The 22,170-nt window shown below is 44.6% G+C and overlaps 1 protein-coding gene across 2 annotated transcripts; it reads right to left on the bottom strand.

Annotated features, from left to right (window-relative positions):
* Positions 1-11,654: 11,654 nt before the first annotated feature.
* Positions 11,655-18,996, bottom strand: LOC133888047 (proline-rich receptor-like protein kinase PERK3). 2 transcript variants are annotated; one of them, XM_062328148.1, is made up of 4 exons: positions 18,438-18,996; positions 18,233-18,330; positions 12,037-12,104; positions 11,655-11,941 (listed from the first exon to the last, which is right to left on the bottom strand). In XM_062328148.1, exons 1-3 carry the CDS (start codon positions 18,835-18,837, stop codon positions 12,042-12,044), a joined length of 561 nt encoding a protein of 186 aa, XP_062184132.1. In that variant the 5' UTR covers positions 18,838-18,996; the 3' UTR covers positions 11,655-11,941; positions 12,037-12,041. The 2 variants fall into 2 exon arrangements, with proteins under 2 accessions (XP_062184132.1, XP_062184133.1); XM_062328149.1 differs by lacking the exons at positions 11,655-11,941; positions 12,037-12,104 and adding an exon at positions 12,111-17,655.
* Between the last annotated feature and the right edge of the window lie 3,174 nt (positions 18,997-22,170).

Below are 22,170 nucleotides of genomic sequence, written 5' to 3'. Positions count from 1 at the left end.
TTTTTGGTTGGATAGATCTTGAATCTGGAACTAGGGTGGCAAAGTTCTTAAAGTTCTTCAGTCTGGGAACAAATGAGGATTTATGTGGATTTGAGTTAGGAATCATGTTGCTAGGGGGTTGAGCAAAGTCTAGACCCTGTACATTCTTCTAGGCATTTTTACTTTTGATTTAGAGAGACTCCCAGGTTAGTTTAGCCCAGTTTTTCCCTTCGTAATGACTGATGTTCTAGATCTACACGAGGCTGATTATGGTAGCGCCCGCGTACTGTTCACCCGAGCACTCCGGGTACTGTTCATCCGAGCGCCCCCGAGGTGCTGTTCACCCCGAGCACCCGAGCACAGTCACCCCCGAGCACTCCCCGGGTACTGTTCCCTGAGCACCCGAGCACGATTCACCCCGAGCACTTTCGGGTACTGTTCACCGAGCACCCCCGAGCACTGTTTATCCGAGTACCCGGGGGTACTGTTCACCCCAAGCACCCGAGCACGGTTCATCCCGGGTACCCGAGCATTGATCACCCCGGTACCCCCGAGCACTGTAGCAGTGGTCCCAGGGCGGTTATCAGGCTTTCCTGCAAGCTGGTAGCTTATAAAATTCATAGTTAATTCGCACGAACTCCAAACTTCATGAGACCAGTTGCGTTGGCTTCGTAGGAATATGAACTACATGTTAAAAATATTGAAACTCATTAAATACGTTCTGAGAATTTATCTATTGATTAAATATGTTTCAGCTTAGTTAAAGCACAAATAGTCAATGCCATGTTCGAAAGTCGTGAGATCATTGGGAAAACTCTTATTTTGCATAGTGTGATCTAGGAAAAATATTGTCATGTATTGTGGAGCATATTTTTCTTATATGGTCGCATTTCATACATGCTCATTACATTGCACGCGTTGCTCTCTATAGTGAACGCCGATCCGTCGATCCCGGAGGCCGTGGGCGATCGTGAGGCGTCCCACCTTTCTGATCCAGGGCAGCAAGGCAAGCATCGTTCATATTGCACCGTGTCTACTTGAAAATTTAATATGTTATCTACGCTTATGTATATATTGCATGTGTCGGGTACCGAGTTGGGTAGAACCTATGCTGATGCATTATCCCATTTCGGTCACGTGTCATGTGTTGTTCCTAGGAGCCTAGTGGTGTCGTCGCGGTCTAATTTTAGTTTGCTATGCTTAGTGGTACTTAGGCTTTCCGGTAGAAGTCGACGACGGCGTCCACCGTTGTCGCAAGCCTAGGGCTTATTACTTGTTCACACTTATGGTTGTATTGATGATGAGTCGGTTTGGTGAGTGGTGAGTTGAGATGAGGTGTGGGCGGTGTTAAGGGTGTCATCTGCTCATGAGGAGTCCTCAGGCAGTTCGGGGAGGGAACCCGGACACCGTAGACCGCTTGCACCAGTTAAGCACCGACCATCGGTGTAGTCGGCTTTAGCACATACCTTACTCACCACATGCTGATATAATGGTAGGCGAGCCGATTACCTTCGCAGACGTGGTCATGTGGGCCTCGTCATAGACGGTGTGAGTCCGGTTTGAGTCCGGGCTTTTAGCGGTATTAGTTTGCTCGGGGAGTAGTTCTAATACCGCCGTGCCGAGCTATGGTTGATCCACATGGTTGGGCCTGGTTGGGAAAGGTTGTCACGGGTACCCCCTTGTGCGCATCTTAGCGGGTGGCACAAGTCGTATGGTCCCTGTGTCGTGTGGGTCCAGGAGTATCCCCCTGCAGGGTGTATAATCAGTTCGAACTGCCGCGCTCTCGATCATGAGGATCGCTATCGCTTATCTCCACCGAGCGACCATGTTTTGGTCGTAGAGTTTCGATGTGGGTTGTGGCATGGTTGGATTGGGTTGGTTTGGTCGGTATGTGGTTGGTGGTTTGGTGGGAATGGTTTGCTTTTATACACTTGGTGTTCATATATCTGTTCTGATCAGTTGGTTGGTAGGGTTTGAGTCGGTGGTTGGTTAAGTCAGTTGCTTACACCTAGAGTCTAGGTTGCTTACCGCTTAATGAACTTAAACATGTCTTAATCCTTGCTACAGCTTCAAATGCATGATCCTTGGAGTCGAGAATATATATACTCATATTGTGTAAGTCTTGCTAGTACCTTCGTACTAAGGGGTGCTGCCCTTAAGTTGCTTTCAGGTTCACAGGTTGGCGAGGAAGAGGCAGTGTTCGGCTACTTTGTGCCTACCGATCAGGGTGGCGGGCAGGAGTAGCACCTTCTACTCCGAACTCCGGCGCTTTTGGTATGGAGCCTAAGGGCATACGGCTCCATACTCTTTTGTTGTATAGGTTTTTCTTCCGCTGCATAGTTGTTGTTGTTCCTCTTTTGTTGTAAATTGTGGAAGCAGTTGCATGTTTAATAATTGTAATCCAGTTTAATTATTTGCTCTCTATTAAACTGTGTTGTGATATTTGAGTTGGAAGGCATGTGTTCCGATCCTGGGCACAAAACACGTGCCGGGACTACCGGAATGGTATTCTGGTTAATCGTCGAGGTTGTGATTATGAAAAATGATCCTCCTGATGATTAATTAGAATACTATTTGGACGGTTCCTCACAAGGCCCCTCCTCAGATCCACCTCCAGTTATGATACAAGATGAGCCTGCAAACATGGAGTTGGACCAGATGAGAGGTGGTAGCCCGAGTTTGTACCTAAACATGGATCAATTTTAGTTGGAGACAACCGCTGAGGCTGCGCAGGGCAGGGCTGAAGATGATGCTCTGGAGGTTGACAAGATGACAGGAGAAGAGAGGACTGGACGAGGTCCCAGCAGGATGCCCGAGGGACGTTTCATCATCACGGAGGTCAATTCAGTCGGGGAGCCCACGAGACCTAAAGTTGTTCTGCGGCCATTCAAAACAGCAATCAGGTGTCTAATGAGGGACCATGTTGCAATCACATATAGAAGTTGGAGAGGCAGACAAAATGACATGTGGGTGGTTCCTGATAACATCAAGGATCTTATGTGGGGTAAGTTGGTGGCAAAGTTTGAATACCCTGAAGGATGCAACATGGTCAAAGCGAAGAGTCATGCCCTATTAACAATGGCTATCGCGTTCAAGAATTTCAAGGGTAAGCTGTGGAGAAATTATTACTTGGTGGGCTGGACACCAAAATGGGATGATTATCCGACGGTGTAACCATTTTGGAATAATTTCATAGAGTACATGCGGTCAGAGGAAGCTCAATGACTAAGTGAGGTAAACAAGGCCAACTCCCACAAGATCGTGTACCCCCACAGAACTGGCTCACATGGGTACGTGAGGAAATACGACGAGTGGGCAGAGATGGAAGATTAAGTAACCCGCAGTGGTGCCACACCTCAGACGGGCAACTGGATTGAACGAGTGAAGCACTATCTATACGCGAGAGGGGTGACTTTGTCGGCAGATGGTAGCCTAAACTTCAAAAGCGACAGAGAATAGGAAGTGGCGCAAAGAATTGCAGATGCCCACGCCTAGTCTTCGCAAGGATCTTTCAGGCCAGAAAGGGAGAAAGACCAGCTAGCCTTAGCTCTGGGAACCAAGGAGCACCCTAGACACACCAGAGGCAAGTGTGTCGTGCCTTGGATAGAGGGATTCCCAAAAGTCGTCGAAAGTTACAGGAGTCAGAAGAGAAGGAGAGAAGAACTAGAAGAACTATTGGCTGTAGTACGATAAGAACTTGTACAGGAGCGTCAGATGACAGACGCCAAAATCAAAGAAGCACTTCAGCAAATAAACATGCAGCAGCAAAGCGAAGAAAATGCTATGAGCCCTGGTGGTCATCGGAGTAGCTATGCGTCCGTGGGGTTTGCAGAAGAAGAATCGGCCCGTTACTCCGTGGACGAAATCGCAAAATGCAAAGTGTGCAAGCTTGTCGTGCCCACCTTGAACATTACCACCACGGTGGCTATGGGGCAGGTGAACCAATTCGTGGAATGAGCTCTCTTCAACGATCTTCTGATACTGCAGAGATTCTCCAAGGTCCACATGGACTCCGTGCGAAGGTTGTACTGTAAGATTGACATGGATTACCCTGGAGAGACGGGTTCCAAGAGGCTTGGGTCAAACATTGGTGGCTTCGTTCTTTGGCTCAAGCGCTACATAGTGTTTGAAGATGAGACCAATGAGTTGTCTAATGTGGAGTCGGACCCACCACACAGAATTTCTCTGACTCCTCCACGGTCGCTGCCACCGCCACCGTCACAAAGAAGAGGGCCAACTCCTCCACAGTCGCCTCCACTACCACCGTCATCCAGAATAGAGGCAACTCCTCCCACTCCGAAGTTGCCACCAAGGGAGCCAACTCCTCCCCCTCAGAAGTTAGCACCGGTGCCACCAAGAGAGGCAACTCCTCCCCCTCTGAAGTTGACAATAGCTACACAGTCTAAGAATTTGAGTTCATCTTAGAAGTCGGCTTCATCCCAGAAGCAAAGGGCACCTAAGAAGGTGGCAGCACCTGAGAAGTTGCCTTATGAATAAAAAAAGAGGAAACCAGAGTGATAGTGGATGCTAGTATCAAGAAATTCTTTCAAAAGCCAGAGCTTGAGAAGAAAAAACCAATTTGTGCGGAAACACAGAAGTTTTTCTTGAAGATGGCCAAACCTGTTGAGCGTAAGAGTAAATCAAACTACGCGCGCATCAAAAGCAAGAAATACTTGAAAGAGTGTTCTACCGAACAGATACGACAAAATGGAATTTAGAAAGATTTCTTGAAGATGCTAAAATGACAAAAGAGCAATTTCTAGACTTGTCCCTGGCACCAAAAGCAGTCGAGAGATGGCAATTTAAGTTGGGCAAACTCTTGGTCGCACCAAACATGTGCGACAAATTGACCTTTCAACTTTGGAAATTCCATGTGTGGTACATGAAGGAGTCGCGGGATGGTAGAGAAATGTTTGAGGCCAGATACAAGGATCAAGATTTTCTCCACGGGGACGGCTCTATTTATATATTATTTGAGGAAATGTATCAATTGTACCAGCCAGATGCCCTCTCTGTAAGTGTCGTATACATATAATTCACAATATACATTTATGTATCATTGGATTGAATATCTTAACTTATTCCTTATGCAGAATGGAGGTACAAAGATGCAGGACAGAGGGCATCGACCATGTGGGATTCATCGACCCACATCATGTAAACCCGACAATGATGCAATCCGATCCAAAAGGAACCGAGGACTATGCATTGAAGTGTATTCTGGAGCTACAATTGAAGAAATACATACTTTTATCCTGCCACTTCGGGTATGTGTTTCCCTCTATGAATGTTCTGCTCTTTTTGAGCAATACATAGTTAGAAGTTAGGACCAACTAACCTATGGTGACCTATGTGCGGTTATCACTGGATCTTCCTTGTCATCCAGCCAAATATCAGCAAGATTGTTGTTTTTGACTCACAGAATAATCTAAAAGAAACCTACAACCCGTCATTGACTTGCTACAAAGATAAAACTCAATTATTTCGTTATTTCTCTTATAATATTTGATTACATTGAATCTAAATCTACTTACGGTAATAATCACACACATGCAGAGTGTACCTATGATACATCAAGAAGAGTGTCAGACATCATCCATTCACGAAAGAATGGATTATTCGACATGACTTTCCTTGTAGGAAGCAGGGCCCGAGCAATAATTTATGTGGTTTTTATGTAATAGAATTCATGCACGGATTCAACGGAGACGCATCGTACCACGTGGTCGATGCTGAGGTATGCGACATACATCTTGATGACTAATTTTCAGGTCTGACATGTGTTCATAAGGATTGGTTTCTTCAATTGTTGAAATTGCAGCTCCTCGCGCTGTCCAGAGATCGACACATGGCCATTGAAATCATCGCTCTTCAAGAACAATTTGTCGGGTTCATCAATGACCAAGTCATTAGTCCAACTGGCGAGTTCCATGAATTTGACTCCTCTCTCTCGTTACCTTCATCCAACAAGAAAAGGCAGAGTTCAGAACCTTCGATTAGCAAGAAACCTTAAACTCTTTTTTATTTTTGTAATGAAACCTCACATGTATGCAGTGTATATATACTGTGACGAGATTTGATGTTTTAGAAATGAAATTTATATGTGCTTGTGTATATATGCTGTGACGAGACTTGATGTTTTAGAAATGAAATTTATATGTGCTTGTGTATATATATTGTGACGAGACTTGATGTTTTAGAAATGAAATTTATATGTGCTTGTGTATATATGCTGCGATAAAACTCGACGTCTCGTAAATTAAATTTATATGTGCGTGTCCATAAATATATATTATACTATTGCCGGCAACCGCCAAAATTTGAAAATGCCACAGAATTGGCGACAGCCACCACATTTTGAAAATGGCGGGAAATTGGCGGCAGTTGCCACATTTGAAAATGCTGGTTGGTAAAACAAACCGGCACTGATAGTACACATATCAGTGCCGGTTCGATCCACAAACTGGCACTGATAGTTATTTTCAATGCCGGTTCCATACCCAGCACTGATAGTCATGGACTATCAGTGCTGAGTAATCAGTGTCGGGTCCAAAACTGACACTGGTGAGGTTTTGGAACCGGCACTGTTCACCTGTTTTGTAGTAGTGTGAGCCCAATATTGACTGACAATGCAATGACATGTGATAATATTTGGCCATCCACACTCTAAGTTAGTGAAAGATTAATGATGCTAGCATAGGATTAGTATGTCTCAGTAATTAATATTAATATGATTAATGAGACTAACAATGTTTGCTAGAATGAAAAGGTTTAGTCTCATGAATAAAAAAGATCTGCTTGGGTATGAAACACCTAAAATGTGTTAATTTTTTGGTCAAAGAATAGCTTCGTGAAGATATAAGGATCTATTGCTTAGAGAAGTGATCATGGTGTTGAGGTTTAGTCTCATGAATAAAAAAGATGGATTTTGGTATGAAACACCTAAAATGTGTTAATTTTTTGGTCAAAGAATAGCTTCATGAAGATATAAGGATCTATTGCTTAGAGAAGTGATCGTGGTGTTGAGGTTTAGTCTCATGAATAAAAAGATGGACTTGGGTATGAAACACCTAAAATGAGTTAATTTCAAGGTCAAAGAAGAGATTCATGAACATATAGGTATCTATTGCTTAGAGAAGTGATCATGGTGTTGAGAGGGTCACATATGTAGATAGGTTTGTTTTCTTTGATCGTACTATAAAGTGAGGTTTGGATTTAATAGCTAGATCTAGTGTCTTTAGGCTAATAGTCTAGTGGTGATATATACTAGGTTTATCTAGTACCTGTGGAACAAAAGGAAGACCCAAGACATCAAGCATCGAATCGAAAACAGAAAGAAGCGATGCCAGGACAAATAAATGATTGAATTGATCTTGAAATATGAATTTGATTTTTATAATATGGTTTTGAGCTCAATATTTTAGTAGAGACATATAGAGTTCTTCACAAGCTTTCCATAGAGTCCAAGATCATCAAAATTAGAGTCCAGAGCAAAACATTATGTTGAAATATGAAGCTACATGCATCGAATAATCTGTTGGACTTGTAGGATGATCCAATGTGTTCATAGGATAATCCGATGAGTACATAGGATAATCTAATGAGTGCATTGGAAAATAGCATCGGATATTTCAGTGATCAATAGATGAATCATCGGAGCATTTGTGCATAGGTGTTGTTTGGCTAGGAGTCGATATGCTATTCACACTGGATGCTTTGGTGGCCAAAGAGATCTTTACCCGGTTTGGATGACAGTCTAAACTTTGCATCCAAACCTAAATATAATAATCATAGCTACGGGGATATGTTTCCAGCTTGTTCGGCTCTGCTTCATTTTATCTCTAGCGTCTTTTGTGTCTATTCACTACTTTAGAAAGTGTCATCCTTGCCCCTATTCACTGCCGAAAGCTGAATCGTTAGATCTAACTGTGAGCTCTTAAGAACGAACAAAGATAGTTGATATCACTACCGGTTCTAGCATTGTCGGTTCATAAGCTCATTGACAGAACAATAATTGAGCCAATACGAGCCAACAATGATAATCCTTATCTCTATTGGCTCGTATTCCAAACTGGCAGTGGAATTATCACTATCAGTTTATATGCTCACCGACGGAGAAAAAACTGAGAGAATACAAACCAGTAGTGCTAATTATATCACTGTCAGTTTGTATTCTAAACTAGTAGTGATAATACATCTATAAATCCCGAGCCCATCTCCCTCAATCCACGCCCTATCTCACTTCGCTCCCAGTCTCCAGAAGACACTTCCGAGGGGTAGTGGCAGTCGAAGTGGTGTGATGGTCTCCGTTGCCGCTGTGGCTTCCTCTACACCTTGGGCTCGGCTTCCACGTCCTTCAATCTCATCGCCGCCTCCCGAGCATGAGCCTGTAGCCCCGTCTCCCCTTCTCCCGAGCCTGTCTCCCCATCTCCCCAACTAAACGAGTGGCAAATTGAGTGTCAAGCTATATTGTGGCAATAGGCATATCTAAATAAGTGGCAGAAAATGCGTTTACTTAAAGATGATCGTATTTTTACAATTTATTTAGATGTACTATTGTCACTCAAATAGCGCAAGATGTAAAATAGATGGCATAAGATGGACAAGCCTAGATCTTAAGCCAAAGAGCTCCTGGTACAGCAGCTTTGCAACATCCGTTCTTATTTGTCATTACAGTTTCAACAAGATTGTAGTTTCAAATTAGGATCAAACTTAAACCGAAACATTTCACTGTTCATGCAGATATAAAATACTCTACCACAAATATTCTGATATGGGGTCTCTGTCTAAGTTAGCTAGATCCCTATGTTGAAGAGTTTACGGTAGAATATTTTTGCTTATATGGATGGATTATCACTACTGGTTCTTTACTTGAACCATTAGTGATAGTTGGATTATTATTACCAATTCTCGACTTAAATCGGTAGTGATACTTACTATCACTGCCGGTTCATAAGTCGACAATAATAATACATGATTTTTCATTGCCGCTAATTCGCTGTCGATTCCAAATCAACAGTGATGCCAGTTTCGGACCAACAGTAATAGCATGTTCTGTAGTAGTGATTGTTTTTGGTTATGTGCATTTTTTATATGCAAAGGTCGAGTGAAGGGATTGATGACGTACTAAGAGAGGGGTGAATTAGGACACTTAAAAAACTAATCTAAACTAATTAGCTCCAAAAACTTTATAAGATAGACCTATATCAATTTCTATCTAAATGTGCTCTAGGTTTATCTAGTGTGTCTACTCTACCAAACAAAGAGATTTGCAACCTATAGCCAATCCTAGCAAACTACTCTAGAAGGGTAAATGCACAAAGGTAAATTGCAAATATGTAAAAGCGGAAGCATAAAGACGGTAGAAAGAGCAAACTCGACACAAGAGATTTTTATCCAGTAGTATCGATAGCATGAATGTCACCCCTAGTCCACGTTGGAGCTCCACCAAAAATATGCTTCCGGTCGGCACCTGGTCATGGCTGTTAAGCCACCAAGCCACCAAGGCAAGATCTCAAGTCGGATGAGCCATCAAGCCACTAAGGCAAGGTCTCACCTCTAGCCTCTCTTCCGATCTCTTACCGTCGTGATCACTTTGAAGCTTGAGCCACCAAGGCAAGGGTCTCCGCGTCCCCGTACACGTGCCTTGTCGTCGCTTCACACTAAGTCGAAGGGTCAACAAGCTTGAGCAACTCCGGCTCAAGTTGCCGGCGAGTCGCCAATGCTCCAAGGCACCAGCGTACCTCTTGGTACAAGCTAAGATCACTCCTTGAGCCTCTCTCAAAGCCGCAGCGCCTAGCTACAACTCTCTCTAGGCTTATAAGCACTTATCACTGTCTAATCTTGTACTTAATTGCCTTGGATATCTTCACAAGTGTCCAAGGGCTCTCCTGGACTCCAACACACTCAGACTTCATCAAATGATCAAGTGGATGGGTATTTATAGCTTCAATCTCGCAGACTAGCCGTTGCTCCAACGGTCATATTTTGTTGTACTCATCAGATGATCTGGTGTGTACAATATTACAAGCGCCAGACCATCTAGCGTGTACTCCCTAAAAACTAGTCATTAGACCCCACCTTTTTGGCGAACACCGGAAGGTCCAGCATAATGTCCTCTTTGAACACCGGAACATCCGACGTGTATGCACAAAATAGTCCGACGTGTTCATTTTATGAACGCTAGAACATCCAACGTGTATTAAACCAAATTTGAAATCCCTCTGGAAAAAACAAACCGCCGAAAACTTCTTGTGAACGCCGGAACATCAGGCGTGTTCATTTTTGTAAATGCCAGAGTATTTTTATGAACGTCGGAGTATTTTAATTGTGAACGCCTAAAGTCCCAACGTGTACCATTTTCAGCTGATAAGCGATTCGTATTTCGGGCATAACATATTGTTTCAAACTCCGATTTCGATGATCTTAGGCTCTTTGAAAAGCTTGTGAAGTGCTGTACATGATTGTATAGAAATTCATCCCATTTGATCATATCAAAAATCCTAAGATAAATCCAATTCATTTCTCTTTGTACCAGTTTCGATGGCTTCTCTTTCGTTACATGTATAAGACCTACTAAATCATATACTTGACAAATATGTTAGTCTTATTGACTATGCTATCATTATCACCAAAATCACATATATACCCTAATAATGTTTCACTACAATCTCCCTAAGGGTATGTTCGCTACATCGAGGGGACTCTCGTTTAGTTTTATCATCTTGATGTAACGATGAGTTGATAAAACTTCCTATTTTCAAAAAAACATTGGATGGTTCGATGCTAAGAGTTGAAAATCAATAGAACATCCAATGAGCAGGCCATATAGGTACAGCTAGTTTATGTAGCTGTTGAATCCAATGAGCAGGCCAGGGTGAAGGACGGAGCCAATGGGAATCGGGTGGATGCCGACGCTCGGGAAGGAAGGTGGGAGGTGGCCGTCGGCTTTAGGGATGAAGACACAACAAGTTTGAGGCCGCAGGGCCCTGGGCGGGCGTCCACGTGAGGCTAGGGAGGTGGAGGGCGCTGGGTTGGGAGCGAGATGGAGCGGAAAGGCCCATCGCTTAAAGCTGAGAGCACTATCTCCCGCATGCTGGGAGCCTGGGATGGATGAAGAACCGCAATGGAGTTATTTAGTTCAAGCAATTGTCATATCTGCAGCAATTATTTCTGCTCGTGTTGGACTGGGGCTTAGGTTGTTCTTCCAGAGTTCCAGGGACCTCAATAATCGACCCATAGCACCCCTCGGTTTACGAGGCACTGATTACTGATAAGATTATAGAAGAGAAATGAAAATGAAGGGCTCAATAGCTCAAAGAAACTGAAGATTATACCGGTTTGAAATGATCTTGTTTCGGTGTTTACAATGGAGATAATCTCAACTGCTTTTAACCAAACGCACTTGCTACAATACCAACAACACACAGAGCATAAAACGCACTTGCTGCAGTGCTAATATACCTACATGTATGGAATCGTAAATGTACATTAGTTGGAGCCCTTGAGTCGTTTGTTGCAAATATTTCACACTGCCTCCATCACGGTTCGTGCATGCGCTGCTGAAGTTTCCTATTTCAACTGTACGCTAACAGTATGATTTTTGTCACCAGTTTATCGTGCTACATGACATGAAAAGTTAACCTTTGTTTTTCAGAGTGCCAGATACCTTAAAATGAGAGCAAAAATGATTGAATAACACAAACAAACATTTTACAAATATTACTACTTGACATTGCAAATACGCAATGTGTTCACAAAAAGGTATATAGGAGTACACATTTGTGAGAACGAATAAAATGCTAGCCATACTAATTCAACTGCCTTAACACCTTGCCACAACCAGATAATCCTACCACTTGCAGCAGAACCAAAATCTTCAGGCCACCAAGATCTTCCAAGTGAAACTTTACATTCGTAAGAAACCAGTTTAGCTACAGACATGGAATCCAGAAAGAAATTGCTGCAAGGTAAAATAATACTAGATCAGTCAAACAGAGGGGGGGGGGGGGAGAAAACAAAGCTGGCAGCCGTGTCTGCTCAAATATAAGGATATACCTTATTTATACATTCTGTGTTTTACAACTGAGCTCCTTCAGATTGTCGGCTTTGCCAGAATCCATCTCCTGTTACACGAGGGGCAAATGTGATGCTCCTTTGGAGAATTTAATTCTAAAGTATTGATTTGGCTTGATTACTGGAAACATATCAGTGATTCCCAATATTGAATATTATGAATATAGAAGAACAAACTCTGGATACAGTATAAGGGAGCTAATAACCTTAGTAACCTCTAGTTCCCCATTTGATAATGCATTTACCCATAGTTGGGGAATGAATGAACTAGCAGGGACAAGAAAAACAAACCCCCTCTAATGGAACACCCCACAGGTCTTCTGGAAGGCTCTAGTGAAATTGTGAGTTAAGTGATACAGAAAGTGCTACAGTAAGAGAAGGCAAAACTGCAGCTGCAAATTAAGAAGCTAATTACTATGTAGAGAGGTTGAAAGCTTATACACTACCATAGGAAATGTTTAGTCCATAGCCAACTGTGTACACAGTCTTTGCATTCAGGCTAATCAAAGCACCACTAAGTGAAACAACTAATTTCCTACTCTAAAGAAAATACCACACTCGGTCATCCTATACAAGTAAAATTTATCTTCCAGATATATCTTCACATCCAAATTTCTATAATATTTAAACTAACAGAAATTTCAGAGGAGATCCTCTCCATCATCCTCAGCTTGGGTGCTCTACCTGCGCCATATGGACGAGCATTGAAGGCCTCTTCCTCAACAATAAGGCCTCATGTGCACTCTCCTTGGAGGCTGACTTCCGCAGGTGCAAGGTGCCTCTCGATCCTTGCCTACTCCCAGGGCCTGAAGAACTTCGCGGACACCCTCGACATCAACCAACCGGTCTCCTCTAACACTCTCGTCCTCACCCTGCTACAAGGCCTCAACAAGAACTAAAGGCACATGGCCTTCATTAGCAAAACAAGGTCGCCTCTTCCTCCGTTCCTTGAGGCTCACTCTTTGCTCCTGCTCGAGGAAGATGGTCTCAACATCAGCAAGCCTGAGCCCCCGACGGCCCTCACCACCCCCACAAACAAGTCTCCATCAAGATGGCAAGCTCAAGCCCCCAATGGCCCTCACCGCTCCCATGGGCAAGTCTCCATCAAGATCGGCAAGCCTGAGCCCCATGACAGTCCTCACCGCCCCCCGAAGGATCTAATGGTGGCCAACGCAAGATCCAATGGTCCAAGCCCAAGTACAACAGACAAGGGCAACAAGAAAACCGACGGCAACAACACCGACACTCTCTGGACTCGCCCTAGCCTCCCGGTCAATCCCCGAACCAGCCAATTCCTGGTCTAGCCACCAGGCAGCCCTGGCATTGTTGGCACTGGTCCACCCTTAGGCCTTGATCGCGCCTGGTGGTTTCTAATGCGTGTCACCATCGTACCAGCCTACGTCGTTGTACCAGCCTAAACGAACCAAGTCGTTGTCGTACAAGACTTCATCCACCGCGTCATCATGGAATCAGGCCTCACTAATCCAGGCCCTGAACGTCATGTCAGTGCAATAGCCGGTAAGACTTGTCCCATTTATTCCGCCTTCTTCTCATGTCGTCGTCGGTGATGGCACTCGTCTACCCATCACCGGCACCGGCATGAAAATTGTTTCCACCCAACCTACAAAACACCCTAATCTCACCCAAACTCATTTGAAATTTGGTTTCTGTTCACAAATTCACCACTAACAATCTATGTTCTGTGGAATTTCGGTTTCTCAATCAAGGATCTCCAAACCAAGCACAAGATTCTTCGCTGCAGTAGCTTCGACAACTTGTACCCGCTCTGACTACCCTCCTCACCACGCGCCTTTCACACCACGACACACCACCACCATATGGCATCAATCCCTCGGTCGCCCAACTTTGTCTAGCTTAATCTCGTCGTGTGCTATTTCTTGCAATAAACTTGACATTGAAACTTGTCATGCGTGTCAAATTGGGAAACATGTATGTCTCCCATTTTCCCCTTCGTTGTCACGCACAACAAAACCATTTGAAATAATCCATTATGATTTATGGATTCCCTCACTACCTAGCATGTCTGGCATTAAGTATTATCATGTATGCTTGGATGATCACACACATTACTTGTGGACATTCCCTCTCAAACTCAAATATGAAACCTTTCAGACTCTACAAAATTTTCATGCCTACATTCGGACTCACTTCCAATCTTCTATTTCTTTCATCAAGTGTGGCAATGGTAGGGAATTCGATAACACCACTGCTCGCAACTTCCTTGCACACGGCACCCACTTTCGCTTCTCCTACCCTCACACTTCGCAATAAAACGGCAAGGCTGAGTACATCATTCGCACAACCAACAATATCATGTGTTCCGTGTTGTTCCAAGCCAGCCTCCCTCCTTCGTTTTGGGCAGAAGCTTTACACAGCCACCTAGGCGGAAGCTTTACACAGCCACCTACATTCTGAACCGAATTCCCACCAAAGTCCTTAACAACAAAACTCCTCACGAGTCCTCGTTCGGCTCTCCACCAGACTACTCGCATATGCGTGTCTTCGGTTTTCGATGTTTTCCAAACCTCACCTCCACAGCCAGCCACAAACTCGCACCGTGCTCCACCGAGTGCATTTTTCTTAGCTATCCAACCAATCAAAAAGGTTATCGCTGTCTCAACTTATTCTCAAACCATATCATCTCCCGGCATGTAATCTTTGATGAAAATGTTTTCCTATACGCTACTCACCCGTCTCCGCTGCTGTCCTCCTACTAGTTCCTCAACGACTCGAAGGATGGTGCACCTACCGCACCACATTTGCTGCTTCCTGTTGGCTTAGTGCTGCCCACGGTCGTACCAACGCCGCCGGCAGGCCATTCCCTCGATGACTCCACAGATGGGCTCCATGGGCACAGGTCGCCCACTGTCTCTCCCGCCACGCTCAGCGGGGCACCGGGCCCAACCGCCCTGACCCCACGTCCAGCGGCCCGCAGGAGCATGGGTTCTACCCTGTGTGTCCACTCCGCACGGGAGCCAAGCACTCGGCAGTGAGCACACCAGGTCCTCCACTGATCCAAAGCCCGCCTCGTCTCGCGCTCCACCCGACGCCCAGGCTTTGTCGTCGCGCCTGACTGTCACGCAACTGTACTCCCACCGTGGACGCACTAATCCTGTAGCTCCGGCCACCGTGCCCGCAACTCTCGTCCCGAACTCGACAGCAACGCCTTCGATTCCCACGACCAGCATCAGCGCACTCGCTAGCCCTTTCCGTTATCCAATGGAACACGTCCCTCCATTGGTGACCCAGCATCCGATGCAAACCCGCGGCAAGGATGGCATTCGGGTTCCACGGGACTTCATCACCTTCCGTGCTTCGACAGCGGACACACTCACTCCGTCAAAGACGTACTGCGGCACCCTTTGATCCACATTGGCGTGCGGCTATTGTCGAAGAGTTCAACACTCTCACAACCAATCAGACATGGGACCTCGTTCCTCCTCCTCTGAACGCGAACATCGTCACTGGCAAATGGGTCTACCGCCACAAGCTCAACTGTGATGGCTCCTTTGCTCGGTACAAGGCATGGTGGGTTCTACACGGATTCTCACAGCAGCCATACCTTGACTACGACGACATTAAGCCCCATCGTCAAGCCTTCGACCATTCACACATAACTCTACCTTGTCGTCTACAGCGATTGGCCCGTCCATCAACTAGACGTAAAAAATGCATTCCTTCATGGCACACTCGCTGAGATTGTCAACCCAAATCATGTGTGCCGCCTCAACAAGTCGCTCTACAGACTTAAATAGGCATCCTGCGCTTGGTACATCCACTTCCATGCCTTCATCCTCTCCATCGGCTTCAATGGCTCCATGTGCGGCACGTCACTCGTCATCCACAACAGTAGCTCTAAGGTCGCTTACTATAGTTCTATGTCAATGACATAGTCCTCACGGCCTCAACATCGGCTCTTCTTCACCAAGTCATTATAGCTCTTCAACAAGAATTCTCGATGTTTGATCTAGGTGCTCTGCACTACTTCCTCGGCATCACCGCTCATCGCTCACCTCGGGGCATCTTCCTCTCACAAGAGAAGTACGCCACCGAGATACTAGAGCGTGCCAAAATGACACAGTGAACCCCTGCACCACACCTATCAAGGTCCGCTCCATGTTGTCATCCAACACTTTATCGAAGTCTCGTTAGTACACTACAGTACCTCACCCTCACTCGCCCTGACATCACTCATGCAATGCAGCATGTGTGCTTGCATATGCCTGATCCCAGGGAACAACATCTCACTTGTCAAGAGGATTTTGAGGTACGTGAAAGGCACATTGGAACATGGTCTTCAACCATCATGTGGCTCTACAAGTGACCTCATTATCTACTCCAACACTGATTGGACCGACTGTCCTGACACACGCCACTCCACCTCTGGCTTTTGTGTCTTCCTCAACGACAACTTCATCTCATGGTCCTCCTAACGGCGACACACGGTATCTCGCTCCAGTGCTAAAGCTAAGTACCGTGGAGTGGACAATGCCGTTGCAGAAGCATGTTAGCTCCATCAAGTTCTCGCCGAACTCCATCAACCTCTCAAGAAGGCCACAATTGTCTACTATGACAACATCAGCGCAATTTACATCTCCACTAATCCGGTGCAACACCAACGCACCAAACATGTGGAGATCCATCTACCCTTTGTTCACGAGCACGTGGCGCTTGGAGACGTCCGCATTCTTCACGTTCCAACCTCCCTTCAGTATGTGGATATCTTCACCAAGGGGTTGTCGATTGCCGTCTTCACTGATTTTCAAAGCAATCTCAATGTTCACTCTTTTCCCGGTTAATACTACGAAGGCTGTTGGAATATATCTACCTTTATAGAAGATTGATTCTGCTCTTTATTGTGTCAAAAAAAAAAGACTGCTCTTTATGTGCAGATCATATATATTTAGTATTGATAGCTAGCTACCTTATTTGGCTCCTAGATTAGCTCTAGTCAATCTCTACAATTAGCTGCCTAACCTGTACACCTTGTACTCTATATATGCCTAGAGCATCAATGAGAATTGCTATCGTGGAGTTCTCCCAATTAATTCCCTCTTTCACTAAGTAAAACAACCAATCAAGTTAAGGTAGCTCTAATACAATTTACTCTCCCAAAAACTACAATCAAATCAACATGAAATGTTTGTAGAGTGTCAAGCTGGCAAGATTAACTTAGACAAACATCCAAGAAATGGCTAGCATGTTTTCTATGTTAAAGTCGGCCTAAGCAGAGCCCTCCCGCTGCGATTTACGGCTAGTCATCAAGGTAGGCGACTAGGCCACCTAGGCGGCCCTAGGTAATCGAATAGTACGGGGTGGAGACGGGCATGGCATTTTTCTATATACAATTTATCATGGAGAGCAGACTTAGTGTTATCTAACTTAGAGTTTTGCGGTAAATCCTTTGGACATTCTCCAATGCAATGAATGACAGCATATTTCATTAACCAATGTAATCAGACAAGTCAATTGAATCAACAATAGAACAACAGTCCATAATCATCCGGTGAAAATAAAAAGTTCACTATGCAGTGCCAATGCAACATAGTTCCAGTTCTGACCACGCATTCAGGCATTATCCTGTAAAAAACATACACGGCAGGCCACAAAGAAAGAATCACAAACAGTTCAGAGGGGAATATATGCACACAAATTGCAATACAGCATGGATGGCAAACTAGTGGAAAGTGAGTGCCTAGTAGTAGTAACTAGTAAGTAGTCTGAATCTGACTTAAAAGAGGGATAAGCTTGCACACACTAGATCATACAAAACCTTTGCGGATATTGCACCCAAAAGATTTGGGCCCAATCAACACATCAAACAGACAAAACATTGCTACCACCATCATGGTAACCTTAAATTGCACTAAGCTACAATTCTGATCACAATGATCATAATCAGTGACATCAATAGGAATACTACCAACAACTATAGCTCAAAAGATTAGGCGACATCACTGCAATTCCCTACAGCGGCCAAGAACCCAATCCAGATGCATTCCACCACCCAACACCGACACACTGAACTTCTTGCTCAATTCACACCCAAATCGTCACAAATAGACAAGAATCACAGGCACTGATATAGCTAAAATGAACAAGAATGCCCAGTTACAACTAAAAGAAGAAATTGCGGTGGGGGGATCAAAGGTAAAACCTGTCCGGTTCTCTCATAGTAGTTGTTGAGCGCCCACTGGTACTTGGACTGATCCAACCCAAACCAGTTCGAAATGTACTTGTCCAAGCTCGCGTGCGCTGCATCAAGAAATGATCAGCTCACGTATCAATATGGAAAATCACAAACAAAAAAAAAGTAAAAAATAGAGAAATCAAACGCTCGGAATTATCTCCTCCCAAATCACCTTCTTGCACGCGCGCAACCGCGTCCCATAAGAACGAGAGCACCGATCCATCCGGCCCCGCCGACGCCTTCTCGAACTGCGGCGGCGGCACCTGAACTGGCGGGGCCCGGGTGAGCTTCTCCGCCGGCAGCGGCGGAGAGACCGTCTTGAGCAGCGGCGGCGTGGAGACAGTAACAGTAGGCGGGGGCGGAGAGGCCATCCTGACCGAAGCCGGCGTGGAGGCTGGCTGCTCAGGCGTAGGCGAGGCAGGCGACTCCACCGCTCGGGGAGACGTAGGGGGCGTCGAGAACTCGGACTGCGGGGTCTCGGGCCCCGGCGACGGCGTCACCGCCGGCGGGGTGATGAAGACCGTTAGGTTGCCCGACTTGCCGATCACCGGCGGCGGCGGCGTGGAAGCCATCGTCGTTGGTGGAGAAGGTGGGGCGGCGGCGGCGCGGGAGAGAATCTAGGGTTTGGGGGGAGAGGTGAGAGCGCGCGTAGTAGTGAGACGACCGCGTCTGCGATACGCCATTGCCGAGGGAAGGGAATGAATCTTTCGTTACTCCTCTCTCTCTCTCTATCTATCTCTCTCTCTCTTCTGTTTTTTCGGTCAATTAATTTTGTTTGTTCAAAATAAAGAGGCGGGGTGTTTGTCTGGCTACACCGAGTTCTCGTGAACCTGATCAAATGTGGAGTTTCTGGGACGACATGTTAGTAGGTAACGGTGCAGAGGACCAGGTGTATGGTTGTTGGCATGGAGACTCCACGGGCGGAAAGGGGAAAGGACCTTTGTCCTCGGATCCTTTCGGCCAGGAATCCAGCCGTCCGATCCGGGCGTGCTGGAGAGAAGAGATGGTTAGTGTCTTGTTACCATTTTGCCCCTTTAGAGTGCCTTCCGGGCGTAACGTGGGATCCCGATCCTCGCCGGTGGAGAATACAATGCATTATTGTAGTAGACAAAACAGTAAAATGCGAGTATATGAATTTTGTTATACTGTAGCTGTGATTTCTACTGTTTATCGGTTACTGTAACATCATATATGCATTTTTACTGTAGCCCCTCTGCAGTTGCTATCCAGATCGCCGTAACGTGATACTGGTCGACACGATAGGGTGTTTGTGGTGCACGGTAAAGGTCGATGGGATCCTTCTAGGATTTTGCGCTCATCCTAGTATTTAGTTGGTGGATTGTGAGTGAACTAGATTATTCAACGCAAGGAAATATTTTCTGAAATGTTGGATGAGGCCGTATACATTTCTTCGCTCGTCTCAAGTAAGCCGTTACATCCTAAAATCATGCATTTCATAAGCATTTGAATGAATGTTGTGCAAATTTGAATTGGTTTGAATTCAAATTGAATTAAAAAAGAAAATAATATGAAATAATAAAAATACAATTAAATAGAGCATTATAAAGAACTCACTTTTTCACAATATAACCTAGGGTTGAAGATAATTTTAAAAATTAATACATCACATGGGAAGAATATTAGTGAAATTTTCTAGATTTGTAGGATTTTATTTGAGACCTTAAAAATGGCTAGAAGTATTAAAAGTAGCATTTTTGGTGAATTTTAATTTGAATTTTACATAGTATTTTTAGATGAATCAATTAAAATACACATAAAAAAATTCAGAGTTTTTAGCCTTGGAAGACAACTGTTTGAACTGAGAGAGGAAGTATTGCATTATTCAATTTGGAGTATTGTTCATCTTGGACCCACTTGTCATCAGATGGCGCGGAATTAGGTAACACCTCGTTAATATGGGTTCGTCAAGTATACTTGTCGCCTTTCGCAGCGACGCGCGGCTTGTTTACAAGCAAACAAGCAAAGGTTTCGACCGGCAACCTTGGGGATCGCCGTCGGGACAATTTATGAGCAAATCGACAAAGAACTACCACCCGAACCACAGAGATTAGAAGTAGCAGCGAAGAACTAACCCTAAATTGCAGGAAAGTAAAGGCAAAACGAAAAGTAGATGCGATTGACTGATGGATATGCAATTGGCCTTCACCCCTCGAGTATTTATAAGGGGGGTATGATCTTGACCCAAGGGAATCAAAGTAGAACTCTATTCCAACCCTAAACCCTTGGGAATCGAAGCATTTATAAGCATTTGAATTAATGTTGTGCAAATTTGAATTGGTTTGAATTCAAAATGAATTAAAAAGAGAAAATAATATGAAATGATAAAAATACAATTAAATGAAGCAATATAAAGGTGTAGCGAAAATGGCCATATTAGAGCATGATTGTGATTTTGGTGATTAATGATAACATAGTCAATGGAGCTAACATGTTTATCAAGAATATATGTTAGTAGGTCTCATGAATACAATACATGAAGAAGCCACTGAAGTCGGGACAAAGTTTGGTTGAATTTGACAACTCCCAGGGAGTTTTGCCTCACCGAATGGTCCAGTGTTGAATGTGTTACACACACCGGACAATGCACAGTACATACAGATAGAGGTAGATTTGCCTCACCAGATAGTCCGGTGATTAGTATTGTGCACATCGGAGCATATTTTTCACAGAGGGTTGCATTGGCTCGACTGGCTGGGGATACCTCACCGGAAGGTCCGATGCTCTAAGAAGTGTACACCGGAGCAATTTATACAAAGAAGAAGTTGGCTCGGATGGTTAAGATATATTCACTGGAATGTCTGGTAATGATGTTGCAGTATACACCGGAGTATAAGATGTTCACAGAGACTTGAGTGGGGTTCCAACGGCTAGTTTGTGAGAGTGTACTCATCGGATGATTCGGTATTAGTACCACTGTTCTCACCGGATCATCCGGTGTTAACAACTTTTTAGAGTCGTTGGGTTAATGGCTAGTGTGCGAGTTTGATGTTATAAATACCCCTCCACTCAATCATTTGAGTGTGCTGGAGTCCAGAGAAGTTCGTATACACCTGAGAAGACATCTAAGCCATCAAAGTGCTTAAAGTGATCATCCAAGAAAATTAAGCATAAGATTAGTGAGTGATTAATGCTTACAGGTCTAGAGAGTGAGTTTGCTAGGTGTTTGCTGCCTAGAGAGTGGATCAAGAAGCGATCCAACAGTGTACCTCTTGGTACGTCGGCACCTTAGAGTCTTAGTACTCGCCAGCAAGCTTGTTGACTCTTCGACTTGGTGTGGAACGGCGGTAAGGGGATTGTGCAGTGATGCGAAGACCCTTGTCTTTGTGGCTCAAGCTCTGAAGTGATCACGACGGCAAGGAACCGGAAGAAAGGCTAATGGTGAGACCTTCCCTTGGTGGCTTGGTGACTTATCCGAGTGGAGGCCTTGTCTTTATGACTCGGTAGCTCAAAGGCCGTGACCGGGTGCCGACCGGGAGCATATCCTTTATGGAGATCCAATGTGAACTAGAGGTGGCATTCATGCCATCGATACCACAGGAAAAAATTCTTGTGCCATGTTTGTTGTATCTACCTTATTTACGTTTTCGCATTTACTTACTTGAAATTTACTTTTTTAGATAGGTTGCAAGCATTTTGATCGGTAGAATAGACACACTAGATAAACCTAGAGCACATTTAGATAGAAATTGATATAGGTTTATCTTGCGTTGTTTTTGGAGCCGAAATAGTTTTAAGTGTCCTAATTCACCCCCTCTTAGGACATCACCGATCCCTACAAAAGGAACTCACCTTTTCACCATATAACCTAGGGTTGAAGATAATTTTAAAAATTAATACATCACATGAGAGGAATATTAGTGAAATTTTCTAGATTTGTAGGATTT

The sequence above is a fragment of the Phragmites australis genome, chromosome 13, assembly GCF_958298935.1.
Source record: "Phragmites australis chromosome 13, lpPhrAust1.1, whole genome shotgun sequence".
NCBI classification, from domain to species: domain Eukaryota; kingdom Viridiplantae; phylum Streptophyta; class Magnoliopsida; order Poales; family Poaceae; genus Phragmites; species Phragmites australis.
Note: the sequence above shows the minus strand (reverse complement) of the source record. Positions and strands in the feature narration are given on the sequence as shown.

Coding starts and splice junctions, on each gene's coding strand:
- LOC133888047 (XM_062328148.1), bottom strand. CDS start 18,837: ATGGCTTCCACGCCGCCGCCGCCGGTGATCGGCAAGTCGGGCAACCTA. Junction 18,331..18,437: donor GGTTGCGCGCGTGCAAGAAG/GTGATTTGGGAG, acceptor TTCTTGATGCAG/CGCACGCGAGCTTGGACAAG. Junction 12,105..18,232: donor ACTATGAGAGAACCGGACAG/GTTTTACCTTTG, acceptor CTCGTGTAACAG/GAGATGGATTCTGGCAAAGC.